Genomic DNA, 27,074 nt, shown 5'->3' on the forward strand with positions numbered 1-27,074 from the left:
ATGGGTTGTATTGTAAGTTCAGTCGCCTGTTGTTTTTGCAGTTCTGCTGCTAGCTTGTGCTGTTCATGCCTACCTAGTTGCAGGTCTTCGACGTCTTCACGAATGATGTTCAGTATTATACTTATTTTTACGATCCTTCTTTCAGTAATCGCTCTAATTCCTGACGTTAGGGATTATCTAACTAAAATTCCTGCGCTTTGTACACCTTTTAAGCTGTTTCCATTCACGGATGAGAAGAAAGCCTCTCTAAATTGTGATGCCATTACTGGTTTTGGGGCTGTTTACCGTATTTGTTTCGCATCAACTATGTTTTATCTTTTATTCTGCGTAATTATGATCCGGGTCCACTCATCCATGGACTGGAGAGCGAAATTACAAAATGGGTTTTGGTTCTTCAAGTATCTTTGTTGGTTTGGTTTATTGATTGGTGCATTCTTCATACCCGTTGAAGGTTTTACAAATTTATGGATGTACGTTGGAATGATTGGGGGGAGTTTGTACATAGTCATACAGTTAATTCTTCTTGTGGATTTTGCTCACACATGGAATGAGAACTGGTTAACACAGTATGAAGAAAGTGGGGAAAAGTGTTATGCATTAGGTCTGATCTTTTTCACTTTTTTCTTTAACTTATTGTCGATCGCTGGGATTATACTCCTGTTTATCTTTTACGCAAGTGCTTCACAATGTGGACTAAATAAGGCTTTAATCAGTCTTAATCTTATTTTCTGCTTCTTCGCATCAGTTATTTCAATTTTACCGAAGGTGCAAGAACATATGCCACAGTCTGGTTTGTTACAGGTGAGGTGAATATTGAACTATGATATTACACTATACTTAGCAAACTCTGAAACAATTAAAGTATTTGTTTACTTCATAGTCATGGCGTAGTTTTCATCATGGAAGATCGGGTGACTGAGCAGGCGTATGACCTATAATATTTTTGTTTAGCTGACTCAGAGTTGATGACTATAGACATAAACTTCTATGTAGACAAGGATATACAGGTGACATTAAACTTAAAACATGTACTAGTCTGAATTGTCACACTTTCTATCAGTGGTGAAGAGAATTTAAGATAAGGATAAAGCGTGAAAGTGGTAAAACCAGCTATCTTGAACAATTAAATATAGAAGGTATGGGTAAAAAAACGTGACGTGGGCAAACAAGTAATGTTTCATATAATATCTTTAGCTTCGCTTGCAATTTACAGTATTGTGTGAAGTGAAGTGGGAGAAATCTCACAATAGTTAAATCAAGACACTAGACTAGTCAGATGTTATTAACTGTCAACCCTTTATGTAGACGTGTGGTTTTCGTGAATGAACTTTATCGGCGCTGAAAGTCATCATGACCTATCAAAATATGTTCGGCTCTTGTCCAATTTAAAACCTAAAACATTCTTTCTGTCCTATCTTGTTGGTTTAACAATTACTAGTCTTTTTTCTATTATACTACCAAGAATTGTGTTGACTAAATGCGAGGAAGGGTCATAAAGTAAAGATAAACGAGCAGTATTAATTTAAGGCAAAATAATTTTAAGACAAAATACCAACATATGTTTATGTGGTGACTATTTTCTAACTATTATCGTACGCTGTTTTTATCTTTAGAAACTCACATGAACAGACGTCTTCATGATGCCTTATTTTTATCATATAGACCTTGCATTCTCCATCTGTTGGTCCTGAGTAATATGGTACTCTAAGAAAAGGCTGGAAGTATGCGATACTTAGTTCAACTACCTTAGTCGGTGCGGTTGTAGAGTCTCAAAGAGTGAGTCAGGCCCCTATAAGTCGGTCGATGGTTCCACCTTTATATCAACTTCATATTTTCAAGTTTCAATTCTCAGACTAGGACCTTTATAGCAAGGCTTTATTATTATTATTGGAACAAACTAGTACAAGGAGGTACCGAAAAAATATATGCGTCACACAAAGCATTTGATTTTTGTGAGGGCTGTGATGTATTAGAGTAAAACCTTATGGAGATATAATTTAGAAGTATTGTTCTTTTATGCGTGTTATGAAATATACATTGACCTCTTTGATGTTTGGTCACAGTTAAAAATGTTCGTAAAACTCACGTTTTTCCTCAGTTATATCTTCGGTCTGGCGCCCGGCCAGTATCACAGCCCACGCACAAATAATGTGACTTGTGTGGTGCATATTTATTCGGTGCCCCTTTGTATCAATATTTTATGTTCAAATAAATAAATAAATATCTTCGAGTAAAAACAATGTTTGAAGTAGACTAGTACGAACTCATTCGTGTAAAAGTATCATTTCTTGGAAACCTAAAACAAGTGTTTAATGTCTTGCTTAATGGACTACTTGCTAATGTTCAGTGTACGTACACTTACGTTTTCTTTACACTACATATTTGTGAAATGGGGCTTTTTCACCTGCGCCCTGGTACGGCCGAGGGTGGAAAGGGTTAGTTCGCCCTCTCGAAATGCTCTCACATGGCCATGCGTATACAGCCATTGCCAGGGAAGTCCTGCTCACTGCCTTCTATCAGTGTGGGTATTGTTTACGAAGTTGAGAGTACGGAAAACGAATGTCCAGTGCTTTAACCGGGTTGGTGGATATTGAGGATCCACCTAGGAGAGTCGGAAAACCCTGATTCTAAACCAATGGTGCACAGGGGCTCCAGAATCGTGAGTGAACAAATGGAGTATGAACCTATTGTTGGTTACCTGCTACTGTGGGACTGCATCTCCTTACGTTGCTCCAGTGCCTCGTGGATTAGACCTTTAGATCAAAGGCTCGGATAGTGGCCCCTTAAGAAAACCATCTGCTTTTGTTTGGGCACATGGACAGTACCACAGCCCTCACAAAAATCAAATGTTTTGTGCGGCGCATATATATTTTTGGTACCTTATACCAAATAGATAGATATTTTCTTTACTAGTTGTCGTAATCAGTTGAACATTTCAAAATAAATAGTTCTACCAAATATTTTATGATGATGATAAAAATTCTTGTTATCAATGGTATATCGTTTTAATATAACTTAACACAATTTTTTTCAGTCCTCGATCATTACCGCTTATGTAACTTTCCTGACATGGTCTGGTTTAACAAATGGTCACGATCCAGTATGCAACCCATCTTTAATTATCACAAACAGTACAAGTACACAGGATGGTTCAGTTGTTTTGAAGTTCGATAGGCATATTGCCATCGGTATAATAGTGCTCATTTTCTCTGTCCTTTACTCCACCCTCAGATCTAGTACAAAAACATCAGCTGGAAAGTTCCTTATTTCTGTAAGTTTTCATCGTGTTTACTTGTTTTTTATTCTACCTATAATCGCAAACTACTCCAACCGTTTGTTCCTTCCAATGAATATATATTTTCAGATATTATTTATTTATTTATTTAAACACATACATATTGGTACAAAGGGGCACTAGATAAATATGTGCCACACGAAAAGCCCGTAAACTGTGAACCACTAATAGCAGTTGTATCTTACTCTATATAAACCACTAAAGTATACTTCAAGATGTCGATCACCATATTTTGGTCCATCAGCCTTTTAGTCGTATATCATTTTTGCGTGATTAGATCACCAGTGGTCGACATACCATTGACTTCGTTTTCTGAATTGTTCTGTTTGCTCTCCAAGTCTTTTTGAATATTAGCCCAATAATATACAACGTGAACCCTTTTTAAAGATAGGGACGGCTATCGACTCATTCCATGATGTTGGAACACTTTCTTCCTCCCAAACCTTTGCAAACAACACAGTCAGTTCCTTAGCCAGAAAGTCACCACCATCTTTAAAAAGAGCCGGAAGTAAGTCATCTGGACCCAGTGATTTGTAACGTTTCAAGAGTTGGAGTTCCTTGCGGACTTCCGCTTCATTTGGTGGATCACTCTTCACCGGCCATGGAGGGAAGGACAATCTGGTCGATGTTGCCGGAGCAGCAGGCCAGTTGAACTTCCCTTCGAAGAATTCCACCCATCGTCCAAGACGTCGGTAGATGTTAGTGATTGGCATCCCGTCATCCTCACAGATTGTTTTACTCACACCAGACTTCTTGCTGCTAGTGGCTCGGATGAGTTGGAAGAGCTTCCGGCAGTTACCAGATGCAGCTGCTGCTTCCAGCTCATTAGCACGCTCCGACCACCAGGCTTCTCGGTCCTTACGCAAGCTTTGTCCAATTTCGTTGCGTAACAGCCTTCGTTTGTGGTCATACTCATGGTCACCCGGAGTAGACCGACGGGCTTCAATCAGTTGTAAGGAGCCAGAAGAAACCAGACGGAAGCCCGTACATCACTGAAACTCAGCACTTGCACGCCAATGCAGATTTGACAACAGATAGGCTTGTCTGTGTGTTTAGAAAGTCTCAACATCGATGTCTGTTGTCTACCCGAGACTCATTGCAGACTCTAGCGGAGTACTGCAAACTTGATCCTCATCTGTCGCTTCAGAAAGCTTCATTCACATACGTTTATCCACGGACCCTGTGGCATTTTCGTCTGGTCTTGCTGGCGTTGGTGTCGTACTAAGCGCTAGGGCTGAGGCAGCACTAATCGATTGGATCCCCATTAACAGTCGGTTATGTGCTGTTAGATTAGAAAGTTCCATCAAAGTGAGAAGAAACCAGCGTGAGAAACGGTGTCTTTTCGTCATCTCCGCCTATGCCCCGACAGATCGCAGCCCGGATGCAATCAAGGATGAGTTTTACCACCAGTTAACAGTTCTTCTCCAGAAAGCGCGTTCGACAGATATTGTAGTATTAGCCAGAGACTTGAATGCACAAGTCGGGTGTCTAGGCACAGAAGAGAGTCGTTTAGGTGGCCGATGGGGACTTGTTGGTCGCAGGACAGATAACGGGGACCGTTTGCTGCAACTGTGCACAGACTACAACCTGTTTCCGGCTAGCACTAACTTCCGACACAGTCATAGCCGATGTGCCACCTGGCGTCCTCCCTCTGCATCTCAAGCCTGGAATCAGATTGATCACATCGCGATCAGCTACCGCTGGCGTGGTTGTGTACAAGACTGCCTCTCCTTTTGGAGTACCTATCTGGAGTCTGATCATGCCCGTGTTTGCGCCAATCTTACCTCACTTTTCAGTGACCGCCACCAACAGATTGATGTAAGTAAACTGGCTGCAACTTCTGTTGCAAGTAAGTATCGAGCGGAGCTAGCTTCTAGGCTAGCTACCATCCCACCGAAAAGTATAGATGAGCATTGGTTGCATCTTCACGACGCCATGAAAATGGCGAGTAAAGCCGCTTGCGGCTTCGCGAAACGTCCCGCTTACAAGCACTGGGTTTCTTCTGGCTCCTTACAACTGATTGAAGCCCGTCGGTCTACTCCGGGTGACCATGAGTATGACCACAAACGAAGGCTGTTACGCAACGAAATTGGACAAAGCTTGCGTAAGGACCGAGAAGCCTGGTGGTCGGAGCGTGCTAATGAGCTGGAAGCAGCAGCTGCATCTGGTAACTGCCGGAAGCTCTTCCAACTCATCCGAGCCACTAGCAGCAAGAAGTCTGGTGTGAGTAAAACAATCTGTGAGGATGACGGGATGCCAATCACTAACATCTATCGACGTCTTGGACGATGGGTGGAATTCTTCGAAGGGAAGTTCAACTGGCCTGCTGCTCCGGCAACATCGACCAGATTGTCCTTCCCTCCATGGCCGGTGAAGAGTGATCCACCACCTCCTGCTTCGGTTTGGGCACCCGGGCAGTATCACAGCCCACACACAAATAAATGAAATGGTGCAACACAGTGGCTAGAGACGTTATCGGATATGGCTCAGAATAGAAGCCAGTGGCGATCCTGCTGCAACCTTCTTTCACTTTCTACATAAAGAGTGGTTCTAACTTTCTTAACTGAAAGTGTCTTCTGGTTGTACATTTCAGTCCCCCTTATCTTTTCATCCTTTCTCTTCCTACTTTCATTATTTTGTGTGGCGCATATGTATCTGGTGCCCTTTTGTACCAATATATATGTGTTTAAATAAATAAATAAATAATCGGAAGTAGACTTATCCCCCGATAGTTGTTACAGGAACAACGTGAACCCTTTTTAAAGATAGGGACGGCTATCGACTCATTCCATGATGTTGGAACACTTTCTTCCTCCCAAACCTTTGCAAACAACGCAGTCAGTTCCTTAGCCAGAAAGTCACCACCATCTTTAAAAAGAGCCGGAAGTAAGTCATCTGGACCCAGTGATTTGTAACGTTTCAAGAGTTGGAGTTCCTTGCGGACTTCCGCTTCATTTGGTGGATCACTCTTCACCGGCCATGGAGGGAAGGACAATCTGGTCGATGTTGCCGGAGCAGCAGGCCAGTTGAACTTCCCTTCGAAGAATTCCACCCATCGTCCAAGACGTCGATAGATGTTAGTGATTGGCATCCCGTCATCCTCACAGATTGTTTTACTCACACCAGACTTCTTGCTGCTAGAGGCTCGGATGAGTTGGAAGAGCTTCCGGCAGTTACCAGATGCAGCTGCTGCTTCCAGCTCATTAGCACGCTCCGACCACCAGGCTTCTCGGTCCTTACGCAAGCTTTGTCCAATTTCGTTGCGTAACAGCCTTCGTTTGTGGTCATACTCATGGTCACCCGGAGTAGACCGACGGGCTTCAATCAGTTGTAAGGAGCCAGAAGAAACCCAGTGCTTGTAAGCGGGACGTTTCGCGAAGCCGCAAGCGGCTTTACTCGCCATTTTCATGGCGTCGTGAAGATGCAACCAATGCTCATCTATACTTTTCGGTGGGATGGTAGCTAGCCTAGAAGCTAGCTCCGCTCGATACTTACTTGCAACAGAAGTTGCAGCCAGTTTACTTACATCAATCTGTTGGTGGCGGTCACTGAAAAGTGAGGTAAGATTGGCGCAAACACGGGCATGATCAGACTCCAGATAGGTACTCCAAAAGGAGAGGCAGTCTTGTACACAACCACGCCAGCGGTAGCTGATCGCGATGTGATCAATCTGATTCCAGGCTTGAGATGCAGAGGGAGGACGCCAGGTGGCACATCGGCTATGACTGTGTCGGAAGTTAGTGCTAGCCGGAAACAGGTTGTAGTCTGTGCACAGTTGCAGCAAACGGTCCCCGTTATCTGTCCTGCGACCAACAAGTCCCCATCGGCCACCTAAACGACTCTCTTCTGTGCCTAGACACCCGACTTGTGCATTCAAGTCTCTGGCTAATACTACAATATCTGTCGAACGCGCTTTCTGGAGAAGAACTGTTAACTGGTGGTAAAACTCATCCTTGATTGCATCCGGGCTGCGATCTGTCGGGGCATAGGCGGAGATGACGAAAAGACACCGTTTCTCACGCTGGTTTCTTCTCACTTTGATGGAACTTTCTAATCTAACAGCACATAACCGACTGTTAATGGGGATCCAATCGATTAGTGCTGCCTCAGCCCTAGCGCTTAGTGCGACACCAACGCCAGCAAGACCAGACGAAGATGCCACAGGGTCCCCGGATAAGCGCACGTGGAACAAGCTTTTCGAGGCGACAGATGGAGAACGAATTTGTAGTACTTCACTAGAGTCTTGAATACGGGTCTCGGATAGACAACAAACGTCAACATTAAGACCTTCCAAAGACATAGCCAGCCCTATCTATTGTCCGATCTGCATTAGTGTGCGAACGTTGAAGGAAGACAGCTTGAACGGTGTACGTTGTTTCAGAAAGACTGCTTCAGTATTCATAATCGGTGGAAGCATTCACTTTCAACCAGACAGCGACTGGAGATCGTTTAGATAGAACAGAGGTTCCACCATGGGCGAGCTACTGCATAAGTTGGAAAGGAAGGATACACAATTTGAGAATAAAGGGAGTGAAAAAGCGACGTAGTAAATAATAGTAATAATATAATAATAATAATAATAGTCTAAATTGTCTTGCTTCTAGTGTGAGCGAGAAAAGTATCGTCAATAGAATTCATCATTTCATTTATTTGTGTGTGGGCTGTGATACTGCCCGGGTGCCCAAACCGAAGCAGGTGGTTTTCTTAGGGGGCCACACCCCGAGCCTTTGACCTAAAGGTCTGATCCACAAGGCAGTGGAGCATCGTAAGGAGATGCAGTCCCATGGTAGCCGTTGACCAGCAGAATGTTTATTCCCCATTCGTTCCATCAGGATACTGGAGCCCATGTGCACCATTGGTTTGGAATCGGGGTTTTCCAACTCCCCGATTGCGTCCAAACTATTGGCTTCTGTCATTCTTCGTAGGTTGTTTAAAACCGGAGAACGATTGACTCGCGAGGAGCAGGCTGGTTTTCGTTCTGGTCGAGGATGCATTGATCATGTCTTCACCCTCCGCCAAATGTTAGAACACCGTCACATTTATCACAGGCCAACAATCGTAGTGTTTCTTGATATCAGGGCTGCCTTCGATTCGTTGGACAGGACTGTTCTCTGGGATTGTCTATTGAAGAAGGGTGTGCCTGAGAAGTTCATTAACATCTTAAAGGCCCTGTATACGAACACCTCAGGCAGAGTGAGGGCATACAACCACCTTTCTCCCTTGTTCCATTCGAGCAGTGGGGTTAGGCAGGGTTGCCCAATCTCACCATTCCTCTTCAACTTTGCCATCGACGACATCCTGGAAACAGCTCTGATGGATGTTAGTAATGGCGGTGTGGATATGTTGCCTAGAGAACGACTTCTCGATCTCGAGTATGCGGATGATATTGTCTTACTGTGCGATAATGCCCAAGGCATGCAATCCGCACTTAATCAGTTGGCAATCAGTGTCCGCAGGTACGGTATGTGCTTTGCACCTTCGAAGTGCAAGGTACTCCTACAAGACTGGTATGATTCTAATCCGGTACTCACCTTGGGTGGTGAGCAGATTGAAGTAGTTGAGAAGTACGTGTATCTATGTAGCTGCATAAGTGCTGGTGTTGGCGTGACTGGCGAGATCAATTCACGCGTAGTGAGAGATAAAGTTGCATATACAATCTGAGTCATCTTTAGCGTCTTCGTGACGTTAGTCTGGCTGTAGAAGGTCGGATCTACAACGCGTCGGTGAGAGCAGTTTTGCTCTATGCTTGTGAAACCTGGCCTCTCCGAGTTGAGGATGTTAGACGTCTCTCTGTGTTCGATCATCGTTGTCTCCGAAGGATTGCTGACATTCAGTGGCAACACCATGTTAGTAATTCAGAGGTTCGGCATCATGTGTTCGGGCTCAGTGACGATAAGTCAGTTGGTGTCACCATCTTGAAACATTGACTTCAATGGCTTGGACATGTTCTGCGAATGTCGTCCCAGAAAATTCTTCGTCATGCATCATTTGCCGATTCTGGGACTGGTTGGAAAAAGCGGAGAGGTGGTCAGTGTATAACATGGTGTCGTGGTATGAAAGAAATCTGTGCAGGACTGGCTTCTGTTGGTCTTTCATGACTCCGTGATTGTGGTCCGCGTGACTATCGTAATCAATGGTTGGAGACTCTGTGTGACATGGCTCAGAATCGATCACAATGGCGTAGGTGTTCACACTCTTTATCTTCCCTTAAACCTTGAGATTAAAATTGCTTCATAACTTTTTCATTCCTATATTATATCCTTATATACAACCTTTCTTTATATACTACCACCACTTAATTAACTACTTCTATGAATCCGGTGTTGATCTTGTTATGCTAACGAGGTATGGCAACTTGGACCGATGCATGTATGTGCCTGGTCCTACGTTGTAGCTGACTGACTGACCGTGGTTGGGGTCCTAGAGATGGTGCAATAAAGTGGCTATAGACGTTATCAGACACGGCTCAGAATAGAAGCCAATGGCTATCCTGCTGCAACCTTTTACTTCATAAAGAGTGGTCATGACTTCCTTAACTGGAAGAGATCTTCTGGTTGTACGTTTCAGTTTCCCCCATCATTGCTCTTCTCTTTTTTTCTTTTATATATACGCATCTTACCCCTTTTCTCTTCCCATTCTGATTATTTTGTGTGGCGTATATATATCTGATGCGCCCATGTACCAATATTTGTGCTTATATAAATAACCTTGATTATCTATTGCATTGTTAGTCTACATTTTTATAACATTTAATCATTACTGTACATTCCTTTTTACCACTCTTGAACTCCGGGTTGCCAGTAATTGTGCTCATGATGAATGTAGTTAAAATGCCCTTAGTTACATTTATTTATTATTCTTTATCCTTATATGAAGTTATTGTGTTCGATTAACTATCTGATTTTGGAGTGATTCGATTGTACTGGTAGTTTCCAGTAGGCTTAGGATATCAAATTAAAACATGCCATTCAACTATTAGGTTACATGTTCAGACCTCACAACACTTCTGCCTGGTAGCAACGTAGTACCGGTAGTGGTCATATTAACGGTGACCCAACCACACTTCCTTCATTAGACATCCCCATCATCATTACTTAACTCTACGTAACGACGTAAATCATTTTCGTAACGTATGAGTTCGCAAACCTAGTCAATATTATATTACCACCTATAATTGATTCTGGTGAATATGAGTTATTATGTACAATTCTGTAAAATCTAATTCAATGTTATAATTTAATTTTGCTTGGTCTTGGTAAAATCGTTAACACTCACATCTCTACTTATCTACTAAGCATTAAATGTTCTCGAGTAATCTTGAATCCCAATAAAATATTTTGTCATATATATTTATTGTGTCACTTCTGTATCATGTGTTAAAAACCTACTCGTCCATCTTTTTGCAAGTCTGCTTTATTCTTCGAATGTTAAACATGTTATCCCGGAAGCGTGTTGGTCTGTACAGTCTGTCACTAATCTATCATGTACTAAATAGATTAGAATGATGGGGTATCATTCAATTGGGTTATAACTCTCTACAGACTACTGCTATTTTAGTTCAAAGAATGAAGGACAAGCTCGTTCTGTGTGTCAACTTAATGTGTGGGTATTGAGTCACTATGAGACAATCTAGAATAGAAATGGCGTCATATTTAGATTTTCATTAGACTCATTAGTGTTTACCTTATTTTTATGCTTATAAATATATACCAATTTTATTTCTGGTTATCGTTTAAAAGCAGTCTTACTGTCTTTCCATAGCCCCGAATAACATTCATTTTAATGATTAACAAAGTGCTCATGTTTCCACAAAAGCCTTGTTAAACTGTAGGTGTTAACTAAGAAAACTAAAAAAATCATAAGCAAAGATGGATAGTGGCTAGCAGTGGAATCCAGGACGCGCGTTTCGTCCTATTCGTGACTCGTCAGCCGGATGTACCTGCATCCCATAGCACAAGCAAGTGACTATCAGGACTCTGTAGCTGAGTGGATAACGCGATGGCATTTGAAGCGAAAGGTACTGTGTTCGAGTCTCAGAGTGAACATCAACTCTGAGATGCAAGTACATCCAGCTGACAAGTCCCAAATAGGACGAAACGCGCATCCTGGATTCCACTGCTAGCCACTATCCATCTCTGCTTATAATGCTTGTGAATTAAGGCTATATCGAGGCAATACGCACAGTATGCACATATGCCAATTAGAGACTGACCAGTTGCAGTCCTAACACATCGATGGGAAGATTCAAACAAACAATACTAAGTGAATTTAACATTACGTCTGTTTGCTTTCAGTTGATTTAAGAAATAAAATTTGTTTTTGTTTATACTGTTGCCTTTCTTCTGTAGGGTACAGAAGATACAACCTTAGCAGAACAATTTTCTGGTACTGATGATGACGATGGACGTGATGGTCAAAAAGTATGGGATAATGAAAAAAATGGTGTGGCTTATAATTATTTTATGTATCATTTTATGATGTTACTAGCTACATTATATGTTATGGTCATGCTTACTAATTGGTTAAAGCCACAAAATGATTTGAAAACACTAGTCAGTAATTCAGCTGGTTTTTGGGTACGTATTGTAAGCAGTTGGGTATGTTTAGGTATTTATGTATGGACATTAATTGCACCAGCTCTATTTCCTGATCGTATATTTTAATCAAACTTGACTTTCAAAAGAATATTGAGATAATTATTTTATTTCAGAATTCAATAAATTCTTTCTTTTTATTTCAAACACATCATCTTTAAAAGAAACATGAAGAGGTCCTTGTTGTATACTTCAATCATCCATATTTATTGACAATCATTGGATTGTTATTCTTATTTATTTTATCCAAATTAATTTGTTTAATCAAGTTTACATTAGGTTCTTTTCATAATCATTGATCATTATATATATATATATATATTGGATTGGGTTTGTTTAATATGCATTCATCAGCATTTTTTTTGTTTTGGTTACTTAAATAACTATACAGCCTTGTTCATAAAATTATTTGTTTCTATGTTGTTCTATATGTAAGAGATTATTGTTAAGAATAATGGTGGAAGGTGTTTGTTGTTACATATTTTCTTTCATATTAGGACAAGTACTTATGTCTATACAAAATCGATCTGTAGAAAAGTTGTTTGTTAAATTTAACTGACCTATGAAAATGAAATAGTAAGTTTATACTATAAATTGATAGTAAGATGACAAGCATAACAGTGTTAATGATGATAAGAATAATATAAGTTCTAATTAATCATTCAATAATACCAAGTAGATCAAACATCAATTCAACAGATTTTTAAATAATAATCACTTGGTCTCGTGTGCGGTTACGAGGATAATCACTTAACTAACGTTATTAAACTAACATAATAAAAAATGTGTAAATAATTAAATATTGAAGAATATAAATGGAATGTGATAAGAAACAATCAAACCCAGCGGCCTACTTGAATACCTGGGCTACCTGTTTCTGCCATCTAAATATTTCAACAAGTTATCTGGGTTTTTTAGTTTATTTTAAATTCTCATTATGTCTATTAATCGCATAACCTATACAGGCGCGTTTATGAAAAGCTTACGTCCTTTCGCTGCAAAAATTACAAACAAGTACAATAAGAGACATCGTGGTGGTTGGCGATATGCATTCAAGAGAATGAACATTAACCAAATGTCGATTCCAGAGCTGCTTAATTCTAACTGTCTATCACTAATTAACAAGGTGAACTATCTCCAATTTCTGCCAAGTCAAAACATGTATCGTAATTGTGGTGTCATCACAATTCAAGAATCTTGGTTAACTGACTTACAGGATGATTGCTTGGTATCATTACATGATTTTAATATCTATCGTCAGGATCGATCAAACAATAAAAAGACCTGTGGTGGCGGAGTAGCTACTTTTGTGAACGTTAACTGGTGTCGATCTACTTTTGCCTGTTTCAAGTTTTCAAATGACTTTATCGACTGTCTAACTTTAAGGTCCCGTCCAAAACACCTGAATAAATACAAATACATTTATGTTACCAATATCTACATGACTCCAGACTGCACATCATCTGCGCTATCTGTCTTCTCTGATAAATTTACTGAATTCGCCGTTACTGCCTTTAGCGATTCACTTTCAATTGTATGTGGTGATTTCAATTCATGTGACTGTAGCTTCCTTACATCACTAGGTCACCTAAATGTAGTACATTTTCCTACTCGTTTAAATGCTCATCTAGACTTGGTTTTCATTAATGATGTGTGTACATATGTGACTCGCAAACGTGCCCCATTGTCTAGCTCGGATCACTGTATAATTCGTGTTCTACCTAAAGTATATGGTAAACATGGAAAGAGTACACACATACACCATACCAAAAAAGTAATATATAGGAATTACTCAGAAGAAAATATGCAAAATCTGAAAAACATGCTTCGTACGACCAACTGGGAATTATTTACAGATGACTCAATAGAAAACACAACTGATGTTATCACTTGTTATCTTGAATTCTGTTTTGATATTTGCTGTCCTACCGAAACCTTTTTAAGTTTTGACCGACTTACATCTCCACAACTAAAACAACTACGGAGGGTAAAAGAAAGGATGTACAAGGAGAAAAACACTATTGAAGTTCGTAAGTTAAATGGCCAAATAAATCAAGAGATTAGACGTCTCAACTCTGTGTTTACTCAAAAAGTCCTATCTTGTGAAAGCTCTCCAAGTATGTGGAAACTCTTTAAAGAAATTACAGGGGACAGGCAGACTAGGAGCGATAACCAGCTGAATGTTTGTGACTTAAATAAGTCCTTTATACGTCAATCATCTGACATCATGCTCCCTATATCCAAGGGTTTGAAGAATAATTGAGTTTCCAGTTTCACTGAAAATGATGTCCGGAAATGTCTCCAGTCTCTGAATTCATCCCAATGTTTAGGACCTGATGGTATCCCAAACCTCCTTTTTAAAAAATGTGCTGATGTTTTATGTTATCCATTAACGAATATCTTTAACAGATCCTTCTCAACTAATGTCTTACCGAAAATGTGGAGAAAGATAAAGATAATCCCTATACCAAAGAAAGTTTCTGGTGATAAAAATGTGAAACTTAGACCCATAGCAATAACTTCACCTTTCCTCAAAATAATGGAAAAATTACTGATACAACCACTTCAACCTGCAATAAAAGAGCACTGTGATCCATATCAGTTTGCTTACAAATGCAAAAGAAGCACATTAGATGCCGTTGCTGTTCTGCATCACAATATAGTGTTCGGGTTGGAAAAGGGTAAGAAGTATGTTAGATGCGCTTTCCTGGACTATACTTCTGCTTTTGATTCTATTCCAAGACACCTCTTACTTAACAAGCTGATCAGCATGGACACTGACAACTGGATAACCAATTGGCTATGTTCCTACCTTTCTGGAAGAGAACAGTACACTGTATTTGAAGGAAAGTGTTCAACATCTCTACTGTAGGTGTGCCACAAGGAGCTGTTCTTTCACCTTTGCTCTTCTCTTTTTTCCTGCATGATCTGCCATCTTCCACAGAAAACACTTGTAAAATATGCGGACGACCTCACTGTATGTATGCCGATTTCTACCTCCTTACATCCCATAGAAATGAATGAGTTTTTATCTCGTATTGAAAGGTGGTCTGTTGGTAATGGTCTCTTACTCAATCCATCTAAATGTCAGGCTGTTAATATTGGCCTGAGACATGGACATAACCTATACACTATTTTGGGATCCCATAATGCTTGTGCCATTGGAGACTCCTTAATAAACACAGTGTCGAAGGTCAAATATCTTGGTGTCATTTTTTCCTCTGGTCTCTCTTGGTCTTCTCATGTTTTACTGTTATCGAAAAAAGTTTACCGTTTGACATACTACATGAAGAGGCTGCATGCTTTTGGGATTACTCGCCATTTACTCTTACAATTTGTAAATTCCTGCATATTACCTATTATTCTATATTGTTCTCCATTATTCTTTCCTGGGCTTTTGAGAAAAGACTTTGCTGTTTTGCGTAGAGTGCTGAAGGCAGTTTGCAAGGTATGTGGTGAATCTTTTGAAGTCATTAATATGCTTGTGGATAGACATCTTAAGTCTTGCAAAGTCTTGGCAAGTGTTATCTTATCAGATACTAACCATCCACTTCATATATCTTCTGGTAGAACGAGACGTAAATACATTAAAACCCATGCACGCTAGCAAATCTATAAAAGTCCTGTAATACCTTACCTAGCAAATTTACTTTGTGACGAACAGGCTGTTAGAGTTGACCTAGTAAATAACCTGTCTTCTTAAGCATGTTTCAAATTTGATAATTTGTATAAACTCAGTTTTCCTTAAACCTTTCTGTTGTTTTTTTTTTGGTAAAAACTTTTTGAAATAACTGGTGCTAAGAATTCTATATTGTACCAGATTATAATATTGAATATTATTATTAATAATAATAATAATAAATCTATTATTTTCATTATAAGTCATTTTAATTATGTGTCTTCCGTATAGATTTGTGTATATTATGATTAGAATATTGTATTGTGTATAAAATTAATACTAACACAAAATTTAAATTGTTCCCATTATCTGTTATCATTCATTTTCAAGTCTATACTGTTTGATTATCTCTACTGTAATTTTAGTGATGAAAACTTGTAACTTGTCATTGTAATGATGGAACATTTTGTATTTTTATAGATTATTTCATATATTCAGCAATGGTCAATAAAAATCAAGTAAATCATTCACAACCAGGAGATTTCATCTCATTGACTGATCATAATAACAATAACTGATTACTGAGTAGTAGCTGAAAATCACATACAAGACATTCAAGTTTACAAGCAAGAAGGGGTCGCTTCAAGGATTATATCAAGAAATATCTCTAAATTACAGTTATTAAGAAAAATAAGTTACAATATTTCTGATTCCAATGTTTTTTATGAGTTTTTAAGAAAGAGAAATGACATAAAATCCCCCAATAAAATGTTAAGATTTAATTTTAAAGTTGTACAGGCATGTATGCAAGTGTAAACGTTGGAGTAAATTGACGTATACATTGGCTGTTGTGTCAGAAAAATAGAGATTGGTTAAGTATGGTAAAACTCAAATATAAATTTACTGAGGTAGACACTGTCGTTAAGAAAATACTTAGTCTGCAAAACCAAAGTTAAACATGTAAATAGCTCGCTGAATTACACAATTATTTTAGCCTTTGTTGACTTCATCTGAATATAATTCTCCATGTAATATCATGGCTCTATATGTTGTGCAACGGTGGTATTCAAAGCTAAATACGGAATATACTGTAAGGATTTATTCTAGGTATTCGTATCCCCAGAGACAAACAGCAACAGTAAGTATACGTGGGGATGGGTTTTCTTTCTTCGACTCATTTAATCGTTATTCTGCTACATATAAGGCAAATGTAAGATTGTGTATACTTGTAGGTGGTAGTGTGGAGTTAGGCTTAAAAAACCTATTTTGTAAATAGTTTTTGATATCATTTGCCATTTTTGTCAATTTTCACAATCTGTATATTTATCACAAAACGATTGCACTTGTTGTTTAAGTGTATGATCTTGAACAACTACTTCCTTCCGTTTTTGAATCCCACATAGTACGACCCTGTTAAATGCACATAAATAAATACACTGTTACACACACGCTTCTCGTTCTACAATGCTTGCGGATATAATCGAATTATTAATTAACTATCATCTATATTTATAGACTGTCGTAACATTCCCATTGTATCGTACGCTTGGCTATCTTACTGGAGCCATATCAACACTTGAATTAATAATTATCTATAATTGTGGATTCTGGTATCAAACGCAACAGAACACGCACCAGTCAGCTGATTTAAGTAACGTCCCTTAACTTTTATTTGTTCATAACTTATAAGTTATAACACTAGGTTGTAAGGCACAAAACAAAGAACAAATGCAAGAGTGGAGTACATGGAAGTAATATACAATTTGTTAAAGTACAGAGTTACGTGGGTATACTCGAGCACGGCGAAAAGAATGAAAATATGGTCAGTGTCTTAGTTATCTAATAACAATAATATAGTACAAAACTGTTGAGAAACTCACTAAACAAAAGTTGAATTGTTTATTTTTACGTACAATTAATAAATAATTAACTAGATTTCACTCGTTTATTATTGTGACAATGACAAAACGAGTAATTGTGGAGAAATGTAATTAATTGTATGTACGTAGGAAGAAAAGGAATAGTTTTTACTAGAAAATTGAGTAAATTTAACCATGTAATGTATAGAAATGTATGCTTTTGGTTTTGCTAGTCGACAAAATGCACATGACGTTTAGGTTTCTTTACAAGTATGTCGGAACGTGTTAAACAAGAAGGTCTAGTGCTCAGTTTCTCATCCTCCTCTGATTTCGTAGTAATTGATGGGAGAGGTTGTTTATCCACTGTGTTACCTTCTTTGTTTTGTATACTTTGATAATGAAAGTAATACGTTTAAAGCCTTTTCCGAATACCTACAGCATCTTTGCTGGTGAGCACGATGTGATCTGGTACACGAAACTGATGTGAACCACGAAACAAGAAGCCGTAACAAACTACGGAAGCTATTTTTGGGGACGTTACTTCATTTAATTCAAAGCTTGTAAAAACTGTAACATTTACTTTTGCCCTTAGTCTATTCTACAAATCATGAGCTTTCGTTTGATGTATGGTTCACTGATATAGCATTTTCTTTTCCAAAGCTATTGTAATTTAGACGTAACCTTTTGTACTCTATTTTCTACTATAATCCCCCAGTTTTGGACATAATTGTATTTTCCTAATTACTGTATGTTGTGGTCAGGTTATTCATCTATTTATTCATGTAACTTTCCAGACTATTCGGAATTTCAGTGCTAGATCGGGATTGGAATGAAGTGATTAGTGTTCCAGTTGTCCTTGTCTTCTCTCTCTCGCGTGCTTGCCAGCCAATCAGGGACAGAATAGTTTTCATCTCTTTACCCCCACTTCGAACTCACGCATACTAGTCTCAAGGTTAAACCAGTCAGCCTATCGCGTCAAGGTCTTAATCTACATTAGACAAGTTATACTCGGCACGAAAGTGGGTAGACAGATTCAAGGACGTAACTGTGTGTCTCTTCTTTGTGGGAATATCCTATGTCATTATAATTTTTAGTTTCACATATTGTGACATTGTTTCCATATTTTCCCCGCCTTTTTGTATAATTTGATCTTCATCATGACGAAATAGACACTTAAGATCAAGATACCTTCGTCTCCCACATTTCAGCTCATGTTATTCTGGCTCGACAATACAGGAGCCTGATTCAGCTATGTAGAAGGTGACTTCCATGAGCATGACATTATAGTTCCACCAGCATGATTCTCCGCAGTGGTGTAGGTACTACCACGCGATTTTAACGGGTACATAACACCCAGTATAATACTAGTAATGTTTCGGAACCTTGCGACACGCCGAATAGGTCCGTCCTTAAACGTGGGATCCTAAGCCACAGGCAAAGTTTACTTCAACTTCTCCACAGAATCGATCTGCAACTGGGTTTTGGTTGTTGCAGATATTTCGATGACGACATTGGTATAGACCCGCTACAACATCATAGTTTACTCATCGAGTTGTGCAAGATTGGTAGACGTAAATACCAATTTATTCGTTCGTAGAATTATGGCCTAATTCTATATTAGTACTATTTTAATAATACACCTAATCCTAAATTTGTAGATACATCATGATATGATTGCCCAATCTATAAGATCTTATGTGGAAGTCACATCATTGTCTATTATAACTTATCGTATCATGACGATTACCAATATGATACTTAGTGCTTCTGAAGGACACATTTGAGTTGAGGACAGAATAATATATCTAATGGGGATAGTAATAACTTACACATAGAGACCACATCTGCAAGGCTGAGTCATACCATGCGATCGAATGAGTGAATGTACACACGTTCACTATTCTTAACATTCTCTTAGTGTTATATGTTGAAAGTGAGTCTTCTCAGTAATCATGTGTTCAGCTGCGAAGGTTGTGGGGTTAGGAACCATTACTACTACATGTTTGTGGAACTTCATTTTCTGACTGTAGATTATTCAAAGTCGCAATAAAGTATACCATCGAATCATTCTATCAACAGATACTCGACAAGTACCCTGGTTCTTACCAAACACAAATGAAATTGCAGTGCTTAACCAGTAATGTTGAACACCATATCACGACTACAGGACCACTTAGACTATCGAAGGCGTCCCGACTGGCTCCTGAGAAGCTAAGGTTGACCAAAACCGAATTCAACCACACGATAGACTCGGAAATTATTCGACTGTCGAACAGACCATCAGCATCTTCATTGCACACGGTTACTAAATTGGACAGCGAAAACTGTCGTTCAACTGGTGATTATCGACGACTGAATGCGAGCACCTCTCCCGATGGTGGATCTTTCGATCATAAATATTTTAAGGATAAAAGCGTTATCAAGCACCTAATGTCTATGACATCATCAAGATAGTCTTCAGGATGCTAAGGGTATTTGTAATTTGACAACACTTTAACAGTAACACCTATACTTGAATCGCTCCTACCCAGTAAAATCAAAAGTCAGAAGTGAGGAGGTTGGAAGATATATTTGAGAGATTATCAATATATCGAGGAGTGACGGATCTAAACTGGCTAGTGATTGCAGGAGAAGTTGAGCACGCTGTTCCAAATCGTGATCTGGTGCGGATGCATGACCGAGCGCCCTCAGCTAAATGAGTCCGTTAAAACTAATGTGGTCAGCACCCAATGTCGAACACTTACAGAGCTACTGAATTCGGGGATTTTTTACCGTTGCAAGACCTTATGGAACCAGCTATCACACTCAACACATTGTATTCGTTCCTCTACAGGAAATAAACAACATGGTTGCCCACATTTTTGAACAGGGCCGACCATCTTAAAAATCAGCTGAAAATGGTAACACGCAAATGGATTTGAAATTTTTTTTAACCTAAACCAGAACAAATCAAGTCAAGGTCAGCCAGATATGCTTTGGTGAGACAAATACACAAAAGAAAAGTCAATACACTCACACAAAAGGAAATCCAACTAGAGTGTAAACAGTAGTTTTGGTGGGTAATTTACTATCAAATGGTCACAAAATCTACAAGCAGCCTACAGTCATCAAAACCATTAAAGGTACTGCTGTGCGGAATACAAACAAATGAGGAACATATGCACAAAGGCAATAAGAGAAGGCAGGCTTCAGTATCAGATAAAGTTTATTGATAGATTTGTCTTCATTTCGAAAAAAATTGTTATACAGCCTCTCTTCAACAAGCCAAGAATGGAGTTTCCCGACTGCTAGGTCCTAATGGCCTGATCAAATACGATGGTTACTCTGCCAGCCTTCTGGCAGAACAGTACTCTCGGACATTTCAACAGACCCACACTGACTATATTGGTGAAAGCTTCATCTGCAACTCCACAGAACTTTCGAAGGTGAACCTGAGCTCTGACTCGGTTTACCGGAAACTGCAGCACCTAAAGAAAACACTCTTCCTGGTCCGGATATGATTCATTCTGCCGTACTGAGGGAAGCAGCTTCAATCTTGGCAACATAACTTGGCGTGATGTTCTCACATTCGCTACGCTGAGGCATATTACCAGAAGTTTGGAGGCTGGATCACAACACCAGTTTTCAAAGGAGGTCGACACAGCGAATTTTCAAGCTACCGACCAATGGCCCTTCTCTGTATACCTTCAAAAATTACAAAGTCCCTGATATGCAACGGTATATATGACTATTTATTATCCTTAAACTTCTTTTCACCCCAACAGTATGGTTTCAGGAAGGCTCATTCTTGTATAACCAACCTGCTGACTGTGGTGGACAGATGGACAAACATCCTTGATCGCAAGGGGAAGGTTGATGTCACTTACATTGACTTCTTAAAAGCTTTTGGTGGGGTCAGACATATATGTCTTATCAATAAGCTCAAACAGTTAGGTATCAAACCACCTCTAATTCATTGGCTCACTTCATATCTAAAAAATCGACATTTCAAGGTCAGGGTTGACTTCAATTTCTCCCAGGCTATAGGGGTCCCTCAGGGTTCTTTACTAGGACTTCTTTTTTTCTTGATTCATATAAACGATCCTCCACAATAGGAATCGTCAAACTTATTAATTTTTGCTGATGATGGGGAACTTTAGAGAGAGGTACGCAACCAAGAGGACGAACTGGCACTTTCGGAGGATGTGACTCGACTTCAAAGTTCGGTCGATGATAATGGATTTACCTTTAACACTTCAAAGTGTGAAGTAGTTCATCTGAGACATATTGCAAACTGCATCTACAACTTAGGCAACTTCCCTCTAGGAGTATCACAAGTTGATAAAGATCTGGGAGTGTTAGAACCCTACGATTTGAAGTCTTACACTAGCTGCGACAAAACTGCCTTCCGAGCAAACCATGCGTTGATAACATTCAAGCCCATTTTTGGCCAGTTTGACGGAAGAAGTTTCCACCCAGTCTTCAACAGTTTTATTCATCTCCATTTAGAATACAGAGACATAGTATTTCCTCCCTCATTCCAGAAGGATAAAGACACTATGAACATATCCAACAGTGAGCCACGCAATCCGCTTGAGGACTCAAATTCAAGCTTCATGAATAGCGCCTCTAGTCACTGGACTTTTGCCAATTAGATACAGACGTCTTAGAGGTGGCCTTCTAATGGTTTACAGCATCCTAAATACTTCTGGACATCCCTTTGAAGACGTATGTAGGCTTAGTCCCAACATAAACTTTAGGGGTAGCACCCAGAAACTAGAGACACAAGACAACGGAACAGACTTTGGACACACCTTCTACTCCTTGAAGGAAGTCAAATGCTGGGAATCTCTGCCGGTCGAGTTAGTCCAAGCTACATCCCAGGAGTCCTTTAAGGGAAAACTTGACATGTATTCTTAAGGACTAAAGATGATTTACCACCTTTTCTTTTTGCGCTTTTCGCGATAACATACCTAGGTTCCTGCCTGGAGGTATCGGTGATCCATTGCTACCAGATACGGAAGCCCTTTAAGCAAAAACATCTATTCCGTCTAAAAGCATTTGAACCATTCGTAAACTGTAAATCTGACTCTTCGAACAAAAATATTTCTTTTCTCTTTAAACAGAGCTCACATTATAACAGGCGTTTTGCTCTCTTCTTTCATGAAATCTGGAGTTCTCTACAGTGATGAGGATTACCTCTAAAAAACCTAGATGGCTACATATATTCTGTTTCGTATATCTAACTGCTCTATGACTAAACCATCGTAAAGAAATTTTGGAGCTAAGTACTTCCAAAGACACTTATAATCCTGGTTAAACAAATACTGTGATGCACGTCACAAGAAAATGTAATGAAAATAAATCTTTCTTTTCGTATAACATTGGCGATTTAACATATTTTGTTTAATCCGCCGGAGGGGACGTAACACATTTTTTCTAATCACACCGGGGTATGACTGACGCAGGCTTCTTCAAGGTTTTTCTTATCAGCTTTCTAATTGTTCCTATCGGTGTTTAGGGTACAAGTGCTGAGCAAGATGCCAGGTTCGCTGACAAAAAGAAAAAGTTAATGAAAACTATGAAATTTGGCGAAAACTTGGCTCAAAAGGTATGAGATCTATTTGTCATTTATTTCCAGGTTGACATGTCCAAAATTAATTTGGAGTCTATGAGACCATGGATTGTTAAACGCATAACAGAGCTTCTAAACTTTGAGGATGAGGTCGTCTGTGACTACATTTTCAACCAGCTGGAGGAGCGCGTGAGTTTGCCCACTTTTTTGTTGTTGACACTGAATTTCTCACAGAAGCGACTTCAGTTTTGGTTAGGGCTAGATCAGGGTCTAAACATTATCATGACTTACTGCTGTTCGATAAATGTCTTTGTCTGATGACTCTGGGCCATTGAAAATGGTTACTTAAATAATCAATGTTGTGTTTGTCTTAAACAACCTATCACCTACGTAGTCCTTTAGTGAAAGTTCAGAGCTTCTCCTCGACGCCTACTTCTAGTCGAGGTTTTCCCGTCCAAAAGCTGAAAATGTAGGGTATTTTACTCAAAACACTTACTTGCCTGGAGCTTACTTTCACCAAAATATTGCTCATTTCGCATTTCGTGTGTAAAAGCCGCCTACAAACAAGTTGCAAAAAAGTAGTGGGATGTCTTACTGTTTACTCGAAACATCCTAGTTTGGGGTGTGTCTATTTATGAAATTAGTTTTGTTACCTGTTGAAGTTCAAGCATGCACTAATAGTCATGATGTGTATGGCTATCCGAAACGTAAGAACGGCACAGATGTGCATCGACCTCGTTACCATACCGAATCAACTGACTGATACGATTAGTGCTTCTTGTATACACATTCTGAATTAGGGCAGTTAATTATCGTCTCTTAAACTGTAAACATTGAACTGCGTTGTTTGTCATGCCTCATTCTGTTCTAAAGGCATAGGTAGATCAGTTGGCTTTCTTCAATGCTGGCATTTTTCTGAGTCACAAAAGTACGCATGTGTGGGAGCTGAATATTAATAAGGAAAAATTTCATAACTAATTGGTGATTTACTATACGTCGAAACCACGGGAAATTTGCATTAAGTGAAAAGTATCCAGAATTTTGCTTTCTTTGTCCATTGTTTGTACGTTTTCGTGTCATCTCCCAATCAGTTTTCAGTATTTTGATTTCCTGTATAAATGCAGCGTGTTCGGGGTTTAAAATGCTATTACATTTATATCGATGTATGCCATGGAATATTATGTCTAAAGTTTCCAATTGATACTTTTATTCTACACTACCGAAATAAAAGTCGTGGCTGTCCAGTCGTTTAGATGCTTATATCCACAGAAAAGCTGATTTGAGAGCGGCTATTCTTTTTACTGGGGTTTAGCATTTTGTAGTAACTTCACTTTTCCCAACATATGGAATCAGGTTTCTACATATTTTAGTCAACCACCATAAGTATTTTAGCGTGTCAGCTGAAAAATAGTGAATAGATTTTAACGTAGTTGGGATTTATTAACTTACAAAATATAAACCAGTTAGTACCTTATTATTCCATTTTTAAATTAACTTATAATAATGATCATTTTTCCAATTTTAAAGTTGGTTTCGATTAAATTTTCAGGTCTTTTGGGATGCACATCGACAAACAATGGTGGAACTCAGGTCTCCTGCGACGCACTGAGTGCGCTGCCGGTACACATTTGAGCTTGTCTGAAAATCTATTAATTTAATAATTAATTCTCATTGTCAGTTAATTGGGTTTTCGCTTCCCCAACTTATGTGTTATTTTCTGTTCCTTCTAGCATCCAGACCCAAAGGAAATCCAGATTAATATAACGGGATTTCTAAACAGCAAAAATGCGAGGGTGTTCTTATCCGAACTGTGGGATTTATTGTTATCTGCCATGCAGACACCAGATGGCGTTCCTGCAGCTTTTCTGGAAGCCAAGAAAGAAGAGATCGCAAAGCGTCAGGTAATCTTTCTTTTAGGAACTTGATAAAGTCTGTACTCGATTATGTGCTGAACTACTATTCCATTGACTATCGAAATTCATTCTAAATATAAATTCTGTCATTTTACTTGAATATTACTATTATTGGTCAAAGGTTTGTGGAACTATCTAACTCGGTGAAAACAGCACCCATCAGGATTAACACAGGTTCACCAACCTATTATCCTTATTACTGAAGACTGTATTAATGCTCTAACTGCATATTCATATAGGTTGTGTGTCAATAATGACCGCTTAAATTCGATCTGTTCACTTGGTAAAATTAATTTCTCAATTAATTACAATGAACAGTTGACATTATCCTGGTATTGTCATCACTCCTATCATAGTAGTTTATTTGGGAGTTTACTGTTTTGGATTCTATCGATTCCAAGGGATGTCTCAGTGGTTAAGGTGTTCAATTTCTGACAACTAAGTCGCAGGTCTAAGCCCTGCTTCAATTCTCCGGTTTAGCAACTCTGGGGCCCATAGCCAGGGACACAAATCTGTGCCCGGTGAATGAATTGCTCAGGCTTCAAGAATAAAACTGATATCTTAAAAACCTGTCATCTTATTTACCGTAAGATAATAGCATTTTTCGGAAACATTTTTCCTCTCAAATTATGAACAGCAATCGATATTTCCTGCTGTGATTTCTAACTGGTGGATCGTGAATGTTTTCTGACATCCCCAACACTTCTATGTAAATACAACTTTAGCATTTTAGAAAACTGCCAAAGGCCGCCATCTGCCTTATATTTCCTTATGAACATATCTACTATGTACTAATTACAAGACTGATGCAATGGGTCTTGTTCTTAAAAGCTCACAAATTATGCTATCTATGAGTTATCTGGTTTACATTAACATCAGAACAAAAGTAGATGTCAATATTTTGTCTTATTGTTTCATTGGTCACTTTACGGATGGGTAATTGCTGAATGCTATTTCGTTTTTTTCTCAGGAGGATGAAAAGTTTGTTCTCGAAATGAGAAGGAGGGAAAACGAGTTAATTCAGAAGGGAACTAGTCGAACGTCCAACCTGAGTTCTGAACAAATGCATGATCACAAGCGCGTTTCGTCCGTCAAAAGCAATGGAGTAGCAGAATCTGAAGAGCCGGAAAGTATGCATTTTTGTGTCAGTTGTCCATCTGAAACTTTTAGTGTCCATATATGATGAGACACGGAAAAAAGTTATCATCTAAGGATTTATATTATTGACTGTCAATCACAGCATCTCGTATTTAAAGCTTGCAGTTTGCAAACAATGGGTTACAATTTCTATGGCCTTAAGGCATGTACACTGCTTGAAGAGCCAAGTCTAGTTCACACAAATGTTTCTAGAAACAAATACATGAACATGTAAATTTTAAGTTGTATTACACGGTTCTATCCTTTCAAGTTTCAGAAAAGACTGTGATTCTATTCTTGTCAACAACCCGTCAGTCATTTTGGACCAATTTAGAGCCCGACATGAATATGCGTTAACCCAAGTTACTTTGGTACGGTGTGATGAAATTTACAAGATAAATAGCGAAGGAATCAAGATATTGTAGTGGCAAGCATAATGAAAATGACTAAGCATTGATAATGTCCAAAAAAAACTATGCATAAGAAAATACTGGAACTTAATTCGTAGAATAAGATAAAGAATGAATCCATCTGCATCATTGTAACTGATTGTGAGTCACATCAGATATCTTTGACCAATTTAGTGATCGGTGCACTTAATTACTTCACTTCATATCGTTAGTTAAGGTGTTGACTTTGTATACGAATATATATTTATTCGGAGCTTTGGCAAGGGAGCATGGGCGTAAAAAGTGTTAATGAAAATGATCAAAATTGTCATAATTTCTCTCCATACGGTAATCATTTGGATCTTCTGCATAATATGATCATAACTGTTAAATCCTGCTTTCCCTGCTTCGGTCTGGGCAGCCGGACAGTATAACAACCCTCACACAAATCAAATGAGATTTGTGTGGCGCATATATATCTGATGCCCTTTTGTACCAATATTTATGTGTTTAATTAAATTAACCCTGCTTTCCATTAGTTTATCCTTTCTTGTACGTGTTTTTTTCAATAATCCAGATATTACGAACTCTGTCTCAATATTTTGCACGATTTTACCTGGTCATCAGTGTACGAGCTTACCTCAGAACCAATTGGTTTAGATCAGAGAATCTACCCTACTTAGTCAAATGAGCTGGTCTATCAAACTTTATTTA

The 27,074-nt window shown here is 38.9% G+C and overlaps 1 protein-coding gene across 1 annotated transcript; it reads left to right on the plus strand.

Moving 5' to 3' along the window:
• Positions 1-26,017, plus strand: Smp_207060 (putative tumor differentially expressed protein; the record flags this gene model as incomplete). The annotated part of the gene is made up of 7 exons (XM_018798551.1): positions 1-801; positions 3,035-3,271; positions 11,644-11,892; positions 22,868-22,957; positions 22,988-23,110; positions 24,652-24,822; positions 25,805-26,017. 7 exons carry the CDS (start codon positions 1-3, stop codon positions 26,015-26,017), a joined length of 1,884 nt encoding a protein of 627 aa, XP_018653482.1.
• Between the last annotated feature and the right edge of the window lie 1,057 nt (positions 26,018-27,074).

This window comes from Schistosoma mansoni, chromosome 6 (assembly GCF_000237925.1).
Source record: "Schistosoma mansoni strain Puerto Rico chromosome 6, complete genome".
NCBI lineage: Eukaryota > Metazoa > Platyhelminthes > Trematoda > Strigeidida > Schistosomatidae > Schistosoma > Schistosoma mansoni.